At 42.5% G+C, this 12,890-nt stretch overlaps 1 protein-coding gene across 1 annotated transcript in view; it reads right to left on the bottom strand.

Annotated features, from left to right (window-relative positions):
- The window catches only part of Nup93 (nucleoporin 93), an 83,654-nt gene that overhangs the window by 16,535 nt on the left and 54,229 nt on the right, over window positions 1-12,890 (bottom strand). Inside the window, exons 5-6 of the mRNA XM_026395707.2 lie at window positions 5,107-5,181; window positions 1,545-1,634 (exon numbers count right to left, since the gene is read on the bottom strand). Of these exons, the coding sequence (XP_026251492.1) occupies window positions 1,545-1,634; window positions 5,107-5,181 (165 nt within the window). The remainder of the gene's footprint in view (window positions 1-1,544; window positions 1,635-5,106; window positions 5,182-12,890) is intronic.

Raw genomic sequence — 12,890 nt, 5'->3', positions numbered from 1 at the left:
CAGCGCTGACCTGGGCGATGGGCAGGCTGAGGGGGAGTGAATGTCTTCTGTCTGAGACCCTCAGGCTCAAGCAAAGGGCAGAAGATGCACCTCTGCTCTGCCAGCAGACCAAGTTCCATCCACTTCTGAGCACCCCCATCCCTCCTCGCTCTGGCTTCCTCATCAATTACCATCCAGCCTGACACAACCACCTACATAATTACAGCCACATAAAGTAACAAGAACACTGGATCTCAGTGGGCTCTCCCTTAAGAGAGAGTGAATACGTTTATAATCACCAGAGTTCTAAGAGTTTAAACTCTAGGGCTGCATTTTAGTCCTTACAAGGTTATTTGAGTTTCTTGAGGCTTAAAACAAGAGTTTAAACTAAATAATACAGGTTTTGTCCTCCCAGGGACTCTCCGGAGGCCATTGCTCCTACCCACTAGGTGAGCATCCCAGCCTCCATTCTCCTTCCCCCTCACTCCCTTCTAGAGCTCCTCCAGGAAGAAGCAGGCATTCTTTGTGCTAATATCACACAGCGGGCCTCCTCCCTCTCCTGAGTCCTCCTGGCTATAAATTTCTCTTTAAAAATGTCTTCTCTTAACCTCTGGTAATACTCTAAGGAATATGGCACCGGATGGAGAAAGAGGCTTACACCTTTTCAAAGCAAAAGGCAAAAGTCTGTTTTCATCAAAAATTAAAACCGCAGAATATCCAGCCAAGTGCGACTTGTTCCAAGCAGTGGGGTGACTGGTGAGCTCCAGCTTTCTCCTCTAGATCTGTGTTGCCTTATATTTTGCTATTTTACAACAACCTTGTATACGGGTGTTTGCTTCCATGATCTCTCCCCCTCCTGGAACCCAGCACCCACTTCTTTGGTGGTGTTTGTGCGGTCGTAGGATTGACTGCAGTGCTCTACCCCTCAACTACATTCCCAGTCCTTTTACTTTCTATCCTGAGACAGGGTCTTGCTATGTTGCCCAAGCTGTTCTTGAACTTGTGATCCGCCTGCCTCAGTCCCCAAAGTAGCTGAGATTATAGGCATGCACCACCATGCCTGGCTTCACTTCTTTGCTTTTTAATTTTTTCCCCAGAGGAGAAAGTTGGCCAGGGATAAGAGTAGAGGGGGAATAAAAATTGGGGGTAGGAGGTCAGAGAGGAATGGGATGAGGGGCGTATGAAGAAAGCTCAGCTACCTGAGTCAAAAAAGACTATGTCACCTTTACAATTCAGCTCTCCTTAGAGGCCTCAACGGTCTGTCTGGGGAGGGAAACTGATGAGTGGAGAGTCAAACTGTCAGAACTTTAAAGCTACGATAGCTTAAGGAGAACTCTTGCAACTATTAATTGAATTGGCTGGGTTTTCTGAAGATACATTTTAAAAAAATATTATTATTTAAAAAAAAAACTCCAAAATTATTTAAATAAACCTCTGAAGAACAATTAAATTTTACTCCATGGAACAGAGTGTTTCTTGAGTGCACTTTAGCCAAGTCAGCAAACTGCTAATCCCATTTGAACATGGGACCCCACCTTTTGACACAGGCTAGCTGTGGTCACTACCTTATCATCCAGCTCTGCGACAGAAGCACAGAGGTCCACAAGGTTAGGCTGCAGATGGCCACTGACAATCTTCTCATTATAGATATAAATCTGAAATGATGGAAAGCAAAGTAAATGGCACAGTTTCTATTTTCACTTCTTTTTAAGATTTCCTGAAACAGCTCCGAAACCAACAAATGGTCAGAAGTTTCCACAGACCTTCCCTTCCTCACAGTGCTGAGCCAGCCATACTGGCCAGCTCTCCAGATCTGTGCCTGGGTTAAGGGCAACACACCAAGACTAATTGCTTTCCTAGCCTTCCAAAAACCTGAAGAATGAGAGTAAGGTGGTCCTGGGGAAGGAGCACCACAGGCAGGGAGCAAGGACCAAGGAAGAAGACAGGAAGACAGAGCAGTGGAACGGTTTCGGCTGCTACTTCCTAGAAGTCAAAGGCCGGTTAAATCCTGGTCTAAGGCCTGAATGGTCCCATGTCCAGGGTCCATGAACTGAATAAGGAATGTCAGGTTGCAGCCACCACACATTAGATTAGCAGTTGCTGCACAACTGGAATATATGTTTTTCCTGGAAAGAATCTGCTCTTTCGGTAGAATTTTCTCCAAAATATTTAGCAAACAAAAAAATTAAAACTATGTGAGGTTTAAGGTATAAGGAAGCCACTGGTACTTTGGCTTTTGTAGGGGGTCGGGGGGTACCAGGGATTGAACTCAGGGGTACTCAGAACTGAGCCACATCCCCAGCCCTAGTTTGTATTTTATTTAGAGACAGGGTCTCACTGAATTGCTTAGTGCCTCGCTTTTGCTGAGGCTGGCTTTGAATTTGCAATCCTCCAGTCTTAGCCTCCCAAGCTGCTGGGATTACAGGCATGCACCACCGTGCCCAGCTGGATTTTATTTTTCTAGTACTAAAATAACGATAGTGAAAACTAGTAACTTCTACTCTTGTGGAAGACTTCACTTTGTATTAGAAGTCATTGCTATTCTAAGGACTGAAGAGAACACTGATGTTAGATAAAACTACCCTGCTGAACCTGAATTTCCTCTATTTTAAATGGAGGACAACAATACCATTTAGCGTCCAGGTCTGTTATAAAGATTAAATAAACCCAGATGCCCTTCAATAGATGAATGGATAAAAAAAAATGTGGCATTTATACACCATGGAATATTATGCAGCACTAAAAATGACAAAATCATGGAATTTGCAGGGAAATGGATGGCACTAGAGCAGATTATGCTTAGTGAAGCTAGCCAATCCCTAAAAATCAAATACCAAATGTCTTCTTTGATATAATGAGAGCAACTATGAACAGAGCAGGGAGGAAGAGCAGGAAGAAAAGATTAACATTAAACAGAGACATGAGATGGGAGGGAAAGGGAGAGAAAAGGGAAATTGCATGGAAATGAAGGGAGACCCTCATTGCTATACAAAATTACATATAAGAGGTTGTGAGGGGAATGGGAAAATAAACAAGGAGAGAAATGAATTACAGTAGATGGGGTAGAGAGAGAAGATGGGAGGGAAGGGGAGGGGGGATAGTAGGGGATAGGAAAGGTAGCAGAATACAACAGTTACTAATAGGGCATTATGTAAAAATGTGGATGTGTAACCGATGTGATTCTGCAATCTGCATTTGGGGTAAAATTGGGAGTTCATAACCCACTTCAATCTAATGTATGAAATATGATATGTCAAGAGCTTTGTAATGTTGTGAACAACCATTAAAAAAAAAGAAAAAAAAAAAGATTAAATAAAATGGACCATTTTATCAGTGACACATGCCTATAATCCCAGTGGCTTGGAAGGCTGAGGCAGGAGAATCACGAGTTCAAAGCCAGCCTCACCAACTTTGTGAGGCCCTAAGCAACTCAGTGGGACCCTGTCTCTAAATACAAAAAGGGTTGGGGATGTGCCTCAGTGGTTGAGTGCCCCTGAATTCAATCCCCAGTACCAAAAATAAAAATAAAAAATAAACGATAAGGTATGTTTATTCACGCAATGATCACTTATTAGGGGTTTTCCCTTTGCAAGGTACTATGTTAACATGTGGTGCAAAGAGTCATTGTCCACTGGAGGGGATAGCCATGTAAACAGATAGAGGACATCCGGGTGCTCCAAGTGCTTTGAAATGTTACACTGTAGGAAGTTTTAGTCTTTGCAGATATAGAAAACACATAGTTTCTCTCTTCAAAAGCTTATAATTTCATCAGGCCTGAATTCCTGTGATGGCCATGGCAAAGGACGGATTCAGCCCCGTAATGAAGGTGAAATTTAAAGGGTGTCGATGTGCAGGGGGAGGGAGGAGGGGGGGGGAGAGAGAGAGAGAGAGAGAGAGAGAGGGGGGGGGAGGGAGGATGAATGGATCTAAAGATTGAAGCAGAAAGAAATAAATGGAGGACAGTGGTAAAACATGGATTGGGAAGAAAGGGGGACCCATTTGTGGGAAGCTGATAAACTGGTTTCAGCTGCCTGCAGTTGGGAAAGACCATGGCATATTAAAGGAGAGAGACTTTTACAAAGCATGGAAATGTCTTTCACAAGGGGAAAAAGAAGGACTTCTGGTAATGCCAAAAGCCTACCAGCTACCAGGTATTCAGTTAATGCAGAACTTCAGTGACTAATTAATTGGCAACTGAAGCCAGAGTCCTCTGCTAAAGAGCACAAGGTGTAAGAATTTCTGTGGCCCTTCTCTCCCCTCCATAACTGTTACCTGTTTATTCCTCCAACCACCCGACTCCAGGCTGGAGAGAAGGAAGGAAGAAGGTAATGCTGAGGGCTACGAGGGGGCACCAACGTGCTTCCCAAAAGGCATGGGAGTTGGTACTATCTGAGCAGGTGTCCTTCGGCTGCTGCTGGTGCAGGATGATCTTAAGAGGGGTGGAAGGAACAGGTATGTTTCCCCTTTCTGATACTTTATGGAGGAATATGACAAATTATAATAAAACGCAGTTGGCTTGGAATGCTTTATTCAAAAAGTCCACCCCAGGTATGCCTGTCCTCAGGTCCGTTTCAGTCCAGTAGTGAGTTTGTGCTTACCAGACTAAAGCACCTCAGTTTACAGCCTTACTCCTGCACGGTCATGATCAGCAACCATAAGCAAGATCCCCATGTATCGGGAGCTTCTTCAAGATGGTAATGATATGAAGTAGCTCAGAACACTATGCTTACCAAGGCAGAGAGACATCCCTCTCAGCAAGGGGTGAAAGAAGGGTTTCTGATCACACCATTGGCTCACCAGGTAACTCAGTTAATACAGAACTCCATTTGCTACACAGGGTAGTTCCTCAAGGCTTTACTGTACACAGAGCCACTGCCAAGAATGCAATATGGGTTGCCTGGTCAGTGTAGAGGGCAGATTTCAATTTCCCCACATCAAATCTGAGTTATTCAATTACCCTATTTGATAGAATTTTCCAGTGGCCTATATGGTAAAATATTAACCAGTACTCTACATGAAAACCCAACTTGCTTTCAGGGTTTGACTTTCACATGAAATCATCATTCCCTTTGATTCCCAGAGGCTCACGTGCATTTTCCTGGGTTAAGTCCTTGAGAGCATACTCACCTGCCGGGCATAGGCCATCTCAATGCTATCCAGAGAGCTCCGACCAGGGGGACCCACATCACTGATGTAACTGGGCTGTAGATAAAGACATATCCAGAACTGGTTAAGAACAGTACTCAGTCATGTGAAGAAATAAAAGTCATGTAAACAGATCTCTGTCTTTAAAGCTAAGAGGAATCTATTTTCTATTTAAGATTTCCTCAAAATGATGATGTTAAGGTTTCAACAGAACACGATATCTTACCATGAACACAGGGCAAGAGAGCAGGCAAGAGACCGGGTTGATACAAATGTAAAGAAAAGCCAGATAAGCCCTACTGACTGTTTCTGGAAAGGTACATCTTCTAATATGCAGTTCCCCCAAGCCCCCTCTCCACCTCATCTTCCCATCAGTGAGGTCACACTCCTATCAGTGCACCCCATTTCCATGCCTCATCTGTAGTAACTGAAGGAACAGACTCCACAGGGCCCCAAAACCAGGTTCAGACTTTCTGATCCCAAGTCCACAGTAAGACAACGGCTGCCAATTCGTTTTCTGTATTTGAAGATGTGAAGCCAGTCCAAGCTGGGCATTCATTTAGTCATTCATTCATACAATGAATACACGTAAATGCCAAATGCACTGGGCATATCCACCCTCAGATGAAAAGGAGCCAGCTCACAGGTCCTGCCCTGAAGAGCTTACCCTCTAATGGGAGAGTCACATATACATATATGGAAAAAGTTTACTAGTCTTTTCTAAAGAAAGACTAAAGCTCAGGCTGGAGTTGTAGCTCAGTGGTAGAGCACTTGCCTAGCATGTGTGAGACATGGGGTTCGATTCTCAGCACCACATATAAATAAAGTCCAATGACAACAAAAAAATAAAAGAAAAAAAAGAAAGACTAAAGCTCATCTTTAGCTAAGCTGATTTCTTATTATAAACAAATATGGATTTAGATACATTCTTCAGTTTCTAATACATTGGCCTGTACTATATTACAGCAGAGGTCAAATTCAAGTTTGTCTCATTTAAAAAAATAATCAATGCTCTTTTGGTTTTCTAAAAACCAAAACTAAAGTAGGCTTCCTGGGAAGCCAATGGATAACAACAGCCCAATTCCCTGCGCCATGAGAGCTGATCAAAGCAGTATTAGAGTGGGTACAACTAGAGCAGGCTAGAGAGGAGAGGCACAGGGGTAGAAAGGCAGGTTTTAAACCCTCCATTCTAGAGAATGGACACTGGACTGCCAAGGACTTCTAGGTACCAGGAGGGCTGCTTCACTCCCTGGCTTTGAAGTCTGGATCAAAGTACATGGTCCTGGAGCCTCAGATTCCCATCAGTCAAATGAAGGGGCTGTCCTCGATGACCTTGAGAGATCTGCCTCAACTCTGACCTCCAGCAATCACTGACATTAAAAGAGCATAAGAGTTTACTGGCGCTGGTAGATGCTGTGGCTAGCTGACCCAGCAATCATTCCTAATCCCACTCCTCACCTCTCTCCCTGCTGCCTTTTGGGCCGGCATATAGAGCTAAATGCCCCCAAAAGTGAACTGATCAATTTCTAACAACTGGCTCTTGGGGAAGGGGATCAGATGTGCGGCATTTACTGCTTTCTGTAGTTATTCCCACCAGGGAAGATTTCAAATTGTCCAAGGTGGTATCAGTTAGATGCAACTCTCTGGAAATGTAACTGTTGGCCCACAGATGTGACCCCTACACACCATTAAAAGTACCTTTTCCCGGCCTCTACTACAGCCAGGATGGCCTTCCACCCTAGTTCTAATTGATGAGATGGAAACACAAGTATGCAGACAGCCTCTGCTTTTCCTGATAAAGTGGGGGTAAAGAACAAGATGACCTTGGAGCTGGGGTTGTGGCTCAGTGGTAGAGTGCTTGCCTAGCGTGTGGGAGGCACTGGGTTCGATTTTTAGCACCACATACAAATACATAAAACAAAGGTCCATCAACAACTAAAAAAATATAAAAAAAAAAAAAAAAAAAAAAAAAAAGAACTGGATGACCTCTCAGCTTTCCTTCTTTCAACCTTGAATACAAATGTTAACATCTAGAGCTATGGCAGCCGTCTTGTGAGCCAAGTAAGTAGATATGCCATGGACAGTGACATACAAAGACAGTAAGAGCCATGTTAATCCAGGACTTACTGTGCCAAGCACTATCTGAGTTGAACTTCCATGTATTAATCCACAGCCCTAGGAAACAGATCTTACAGATGAAGAAAAAAAAAAGCCCAGAGGAAGGTGAAGCAATGTGCTCAAGTTCACTACAGCAGGAGGCAGGGAACCACCGCCTGAACCCACGGCCTGGCGCTCTGCACTCTTCACCACTCCTCTAGCCTGCCCACCACAGAGCAGCAGGGGCAAGATTCCCAGGACAGCCACTGCAGGGCCAGAGAGAGGTAAAAACCCTGATTCACTGCTTATTAACTATGTGACCATGAGCAAGCATATTGCTTCTTTTAAGCTTCAGATTCTTTAGTAAAATTGATACCCACCCCATAGGTTTGAGATAAAGATTAAATTGGGAGAAAAACAGTGGTTATTTTGGTATGTATGGGGGACTGGTTCTAGAACCCACCACAGACACCAAAATCTACAGATTCTGAAGTCTTTCAAATAAAATGGCATAACATTTACCTGTAACCTATACATATCCTCCTCTATACTATAAATCATGTCTGAATGACCTGTATTTCCTAAAACAATGTACATGCTACGTGAATAGTCCTATTATACTGTTTAGGGAATAACAACAAGATAAACACCTACTTGTGTTCAGTACAGACATAATTGTTTTTTCTGGTTACTTTTCATGTGTGGCTGGATGAATCCACTGATGGAACCCATGGATCTCAGTGGCCAACTGCTGAACTCACAGCACTGTTGTAAGGAATAGATCGAACAAACTCAGACAGAGCCCAACTCCTGGCAAATAAATGCTAGCTGTTATCACTTTATAAATTAAAAACAAGCAACCATAATGAACATTTGGGGCAGGTCATGTGCCTTAATCCCAGCAGCTTGGGAAGCTGAGGCAGGATGATCACGAGTTCAAAGCCAGCCTCAGCACCAGCAAGGTACTAAGCAACTCAGTGAGAACCTGTCTTTAAATAAAATACAAAATAGGGCTGGGGATGTGGCTCATTGGTCAAGTGCCCCTGGGTTCAATCCCTTATACCCATCCCCAAAAAACCACAATGAATATGCGAACAAAACATCTGACAAGCAATAACGGCTAGATATGGACACTGCAGAAACACCACTGAAAAGAACTTTGTTTTCACTTGTGCTGGCTAGAAAGTCGTCTTGTTTTTCTACAATGAACACACACTCCTTGATGGAACAGAACCCCCACCAGCACACCGTCTACTTCTGTGCCAATTCTGCACGTCTCTAATAACACTGCATTGAGGGTGTTCTATAAGACAGCCACCTTTCCAGAACCAAGACATCTGAAAGCTGAAGGGTCTGTAGCTTTTTTAAAGAACAGATCAGCACACCTGTTAAGTCGGTAAGAGAAGGAAAAGCAGAGCAGGAAAAAGGCCCTTCTGCAAGCACGTTTGGTTCAGCTATAGCAAACAGCCTTGAGACAAAATTTCCAGTACTAAAGACCTAATTTTTAAAATTATCCATTTAAAAAGTAGTTGGGTACAGCCCTTGAATTTCCATGTAAATTAATTTTGCCTAATGCTCTTGTTTTCAAAAGTACCTCTCCTTCAGCTGCCCTTGGTCAGGCTGCTGTTTTACCACACATAAAGTCAACTGTCCATCAACAAGATGTGCACACACACATTCCTGAGCAACGGACCTGGCAAGCTTTCAGCATGATTCTACACCAGGACTGCCCGTGGGCTGGGAAAGTGGGTGCCAGTAGCTGGGTGGGAACAGCATTCCAAATGCCTCTGGCCTCTGGGCTTTCCTGGGCCAGGGCTTGATGGAGCCAAGTAGCGGCGGCTACAGCCACAGGACAGTACATAGGACAGGACAACAGGAGCAGACAACAGGAACAGGGAATCAGAGACAGAAAAGCAGGAAAGACAGCAGAGCAGGGCGAACAGAAAAAGAGGGACTCACCAGGAGCCTGGAGAGAGACAGTAGCTTCACAGAGACACGACTGGGAACGGGCTGCTCAGAGCACTCGGGTGTTCCCCAAACAGCCATTCTAGGACAGGTAGGAGTGTGTCGCGAGAGCACTGCAAACTTGTATTCATCACCTATTATTGTACAAAATGTATCCAGGGATACATGACTGCATGGAGGGCACACTGCAGTTAGGCAGCAAGGAGTGTAACCAGTGTCCTTAGCAAGACAAGCATGGAGGAAAGGACAAGATGGTGTCACGGAAAGAAGGGAGTTTCATTTCCAAGTGGAAAATTACGTAAGCAAAATGGATCTAAGTGATTAATTTACAATGTTTGGCTATAAAAGCTCAGTACTATTGGGAAAAAGAACAAGTACAGACCAGAACACCAGGGTTCTAAAGCAATACAAGTAATGATGGTGTGACCTTGCTCTTTTTGGGCAAAATGAGTAAATGCTTGAGTCATCGTAACAGAACACTATTACAACCACTAATAAACAACAGAGCCCTACATACAACTTAGAGAAAGCTCTGAAATAAGTAAAACAAAACCCACCCAATGCCAAGTTGTACAACCCAATATATCCAACGGTGCCATTTAGGGTTGATAATTGGTAAGATGTGCATACATACAAACACCACAAGGGGACCTGAGAGGGACCTGGAAGGATGTGTACCTCCAACAGAAGTGGTTTGGTGAGGGTAAGCAAGGGCAGCAGAGTTTTCCCAAGTATATCTACACCCTCTACCACCCGATCAGGTGTTCATGTGATACATCATGATGACAACCTGGCAAGCTGGGATTTTTTTTTTCTTTAATCTTCTTTTTAAAAGAGCAGCAGAATACTTCTGTTCTTGAAATTCTGCTCAAACTCCCAAATGACCCAGGCCCATCCCCTAGAAAATCACCAGGGAGACACAAAATATAGCCTAGAATCATCTAATCTGGACTTTTCAAATTCAAACTCTTGGCATGTGTATTTTACTGGATTTCATCAAATCTAATACATCATCTATCATAAGAAAATGTCACTTTATATGTCACTAGGAAAGAAAAAAAATGTTGTCAAACTATGACACACCACTTAATTTAAGACATATCTTGATTTCTGAGATGTAAAAATGTAGAAAAGATGTGTGACTGGGAATTGGTGAGAATACAATATTATATCCATTACCAAAATCACAGGCTGTTCAACATACACTGAACACTTCATACATCACAGCAGAGAATATCATCATCACTACCTATAATTATTAAGCTCCAGTTTAACTTTTCCAGCCAGCCTGCTGCTTACTAAGTCATTCTCTAGACAATACAGGAGGGGATCGCCCACCGATGACATCCAATACCAGCACAACCACTGGACTACACTGGAGTTTGATAAATGTACCTTTAGATACTGTTTTAAAAGTTGGCTAAGATACATAAGGATTCCTTTATCCTGACACAGAATCTGCTGGGAGAGTTCTTCCTCACACTGACCAGATGCAAGAACGGGGCACAAGAGTCCATAGCCACATGGACTGGGGGTACGGCTCAGTGGTACAGCATTTGCCTAGCATGTGTGAGGCACTGGGTTCAATTCTCGGCACCACATTAAAAAATACTGCTAGTGGGAGGATACACTAGTAAAGCCATTTTGGAAAACCATTTGGCAATATCTATTAAAGCTGAACCCATGCAAACCCTCTGACCTAGCAATTTCCTCTCAGGTGCACTAACAGAAATACAAATGTGTAATCACCAAAAGACACACAAAAGAATGTTCATAGTAAACTATTTATAAGAGCCAAGAATTGGAAACTACCCGATGTCCATCAATGCAGAATGGATAAACAAATTGCAGGTATCAGCTCTGAGATGGTGGCTCACAGCTACATGCAGTAATATACAGACCATTACACAAAAGACAGAAACACGAGTATACATTATTTACACAAGGTTCAAAAACAGGCAAAATAAAGCTATGATGTTAGAAGTTGGGCAGTGGTTCCATTGTTGCTGGCAAAAAGGGACAGAGATCAGAAAGGGGCACAAAGGTAATCTGCTGGGGTGCTGGTAAGATTCTGTTTCTTCATCTAAGTGTTTTCCATTTGTGGCAATTTGTTGAGTTATATATTTATCTTTTGTGCACTTTTCTTCACATACATGTTACCCTTCAAGAAAAATGTTCAAAATAGCAAAACTTACAAGTTTCCAGAAAATGGCAAACCCTGACTAACCTAAGAGAGAACCGTCTGTCAACTTTACAGCAGTTTTATTCATGCTGCTAGATGTCAACAGAGAACAGAAAAGCACAGGTGACTCCTTTCCAAGGGGACTAGAGGTCAAGGAAGAAGAATCTATTAAGTAGATCAGCCTATTTTGAAGAGATGAGCAATCAAGAAAGAACACCTCATTTGCAATTTATAATTACTTTCAAATCCCTATACAGAACACAACCTATTAACACCATTTTTTTTTCAAAATGAAGTTTATAAAACCATGAGTTGTTCTAGTTATTTGCCCACATTCATAAAGAACTGAGAAAGAAACACGAGGCTGGCAGGATCTTATACATTAAGTTCTTGAAAGACTCTGATTTGATTGTAAAGTCTTCAAGTCTAAGAAATATGGGACATAGTCCTTAAGAAACAATTTCCCAAGACAAAAGACTTGGCATTTATTTATATGGAGACAATTTAATAGGAAAAAAAACCTGTTTTTTTTATATCAAGGGCAAATCTTCAGATGCAGGATGTTTGGTTAGCTTGTGGGTACCACTAACTGCCAATCCATCCATCTTTGACCCAGACTTCAATAGAGCAATGGTCTAGAAGTCAACAGTCTGGGTCTTGCTACCATATTAACCATCTCTCTGGGCCTCAGTTTTCCTATCTGTATGTACAAAAAGAATGCTAGCTACCATGAAACAAGTTCTGGGGGAAAGTCTTACCAGGAAGATTTGGTAATATTGCCTAAAAATGTCTAATACTATTCATTTTTACATTACAATTTTTAATCTCCATCTCCAAATGATCTGAACCTAATTTAAAAGACAACAGTAAGGAATGGTCATCGTGGATCAGCTTATTTACTTGATCACTAATCTGCCCCAACACACCCATTTCACTGGTGAAGACCCTGCAGAGCTTTGAAAAAAAAAAAAAAAAAACTTTGAATAAGGCCTCAGGAACAGTCACAGCTAAAGCCAGGATTTGAATAGAGGGCTGTCCCTTTCCCCACACAGGAAGATAAGGGTGCAGTAGGCACAAGGGCATCACTGACCTAGCAAGACAGGCTTGCCTGCTGATCCCAGATGCAGCCTCAAAATTCCTTGCAGGGAAGATTTCCGGGATACAACAAGGGAAAACAGAAACATGTAGAACAGAACACACAGCTAGCTAGCTTTTGGGTAAGAAGGTGCAGAAGTAAGAATACATATTCTTATATATTTGTATCTGTATGAAGAAATGCTAGAAATATATATTAGAAAGTAATAATGGTGACTACTGATGGGAAAAACAGAGGGGAAAGGGAACAGGGTATCTGGAGACAGAGTGCTTTAATTCTTGAATTATATAAATATATTGCCTTTATTTTTTTAATTAGATTTTAAAAAGAGGAGAAAATCCTAAACTTAGCACTACTATCAATGCATTAACACTGGCAACTAAGGCTATGTAATTTTCCCTACTCTAAAACAACATTCTTTTCAAT

The sequence above is a fragment of the Urocitellus parryii genome, chromosome 15, assembly GCF_045843805.1.
Source record: "Urocitellus parryii isolate mUroPar1 chromosome 15, mUroPar1.hap1, whole genome shotgun sequence".
Taxonomy (NCBI): domain Eukaryota; kingdom Metazoa; phylum Chordata; class Mammalia; order Rodentia; family Sciuridae; genus Urocitellus; species Urocitellus parryii.
The sequence above is the reverse complement of the archived record's forward strand: the minus strand, read 5'-3'. Positions and strand labels throughout refer to the sequence as shown.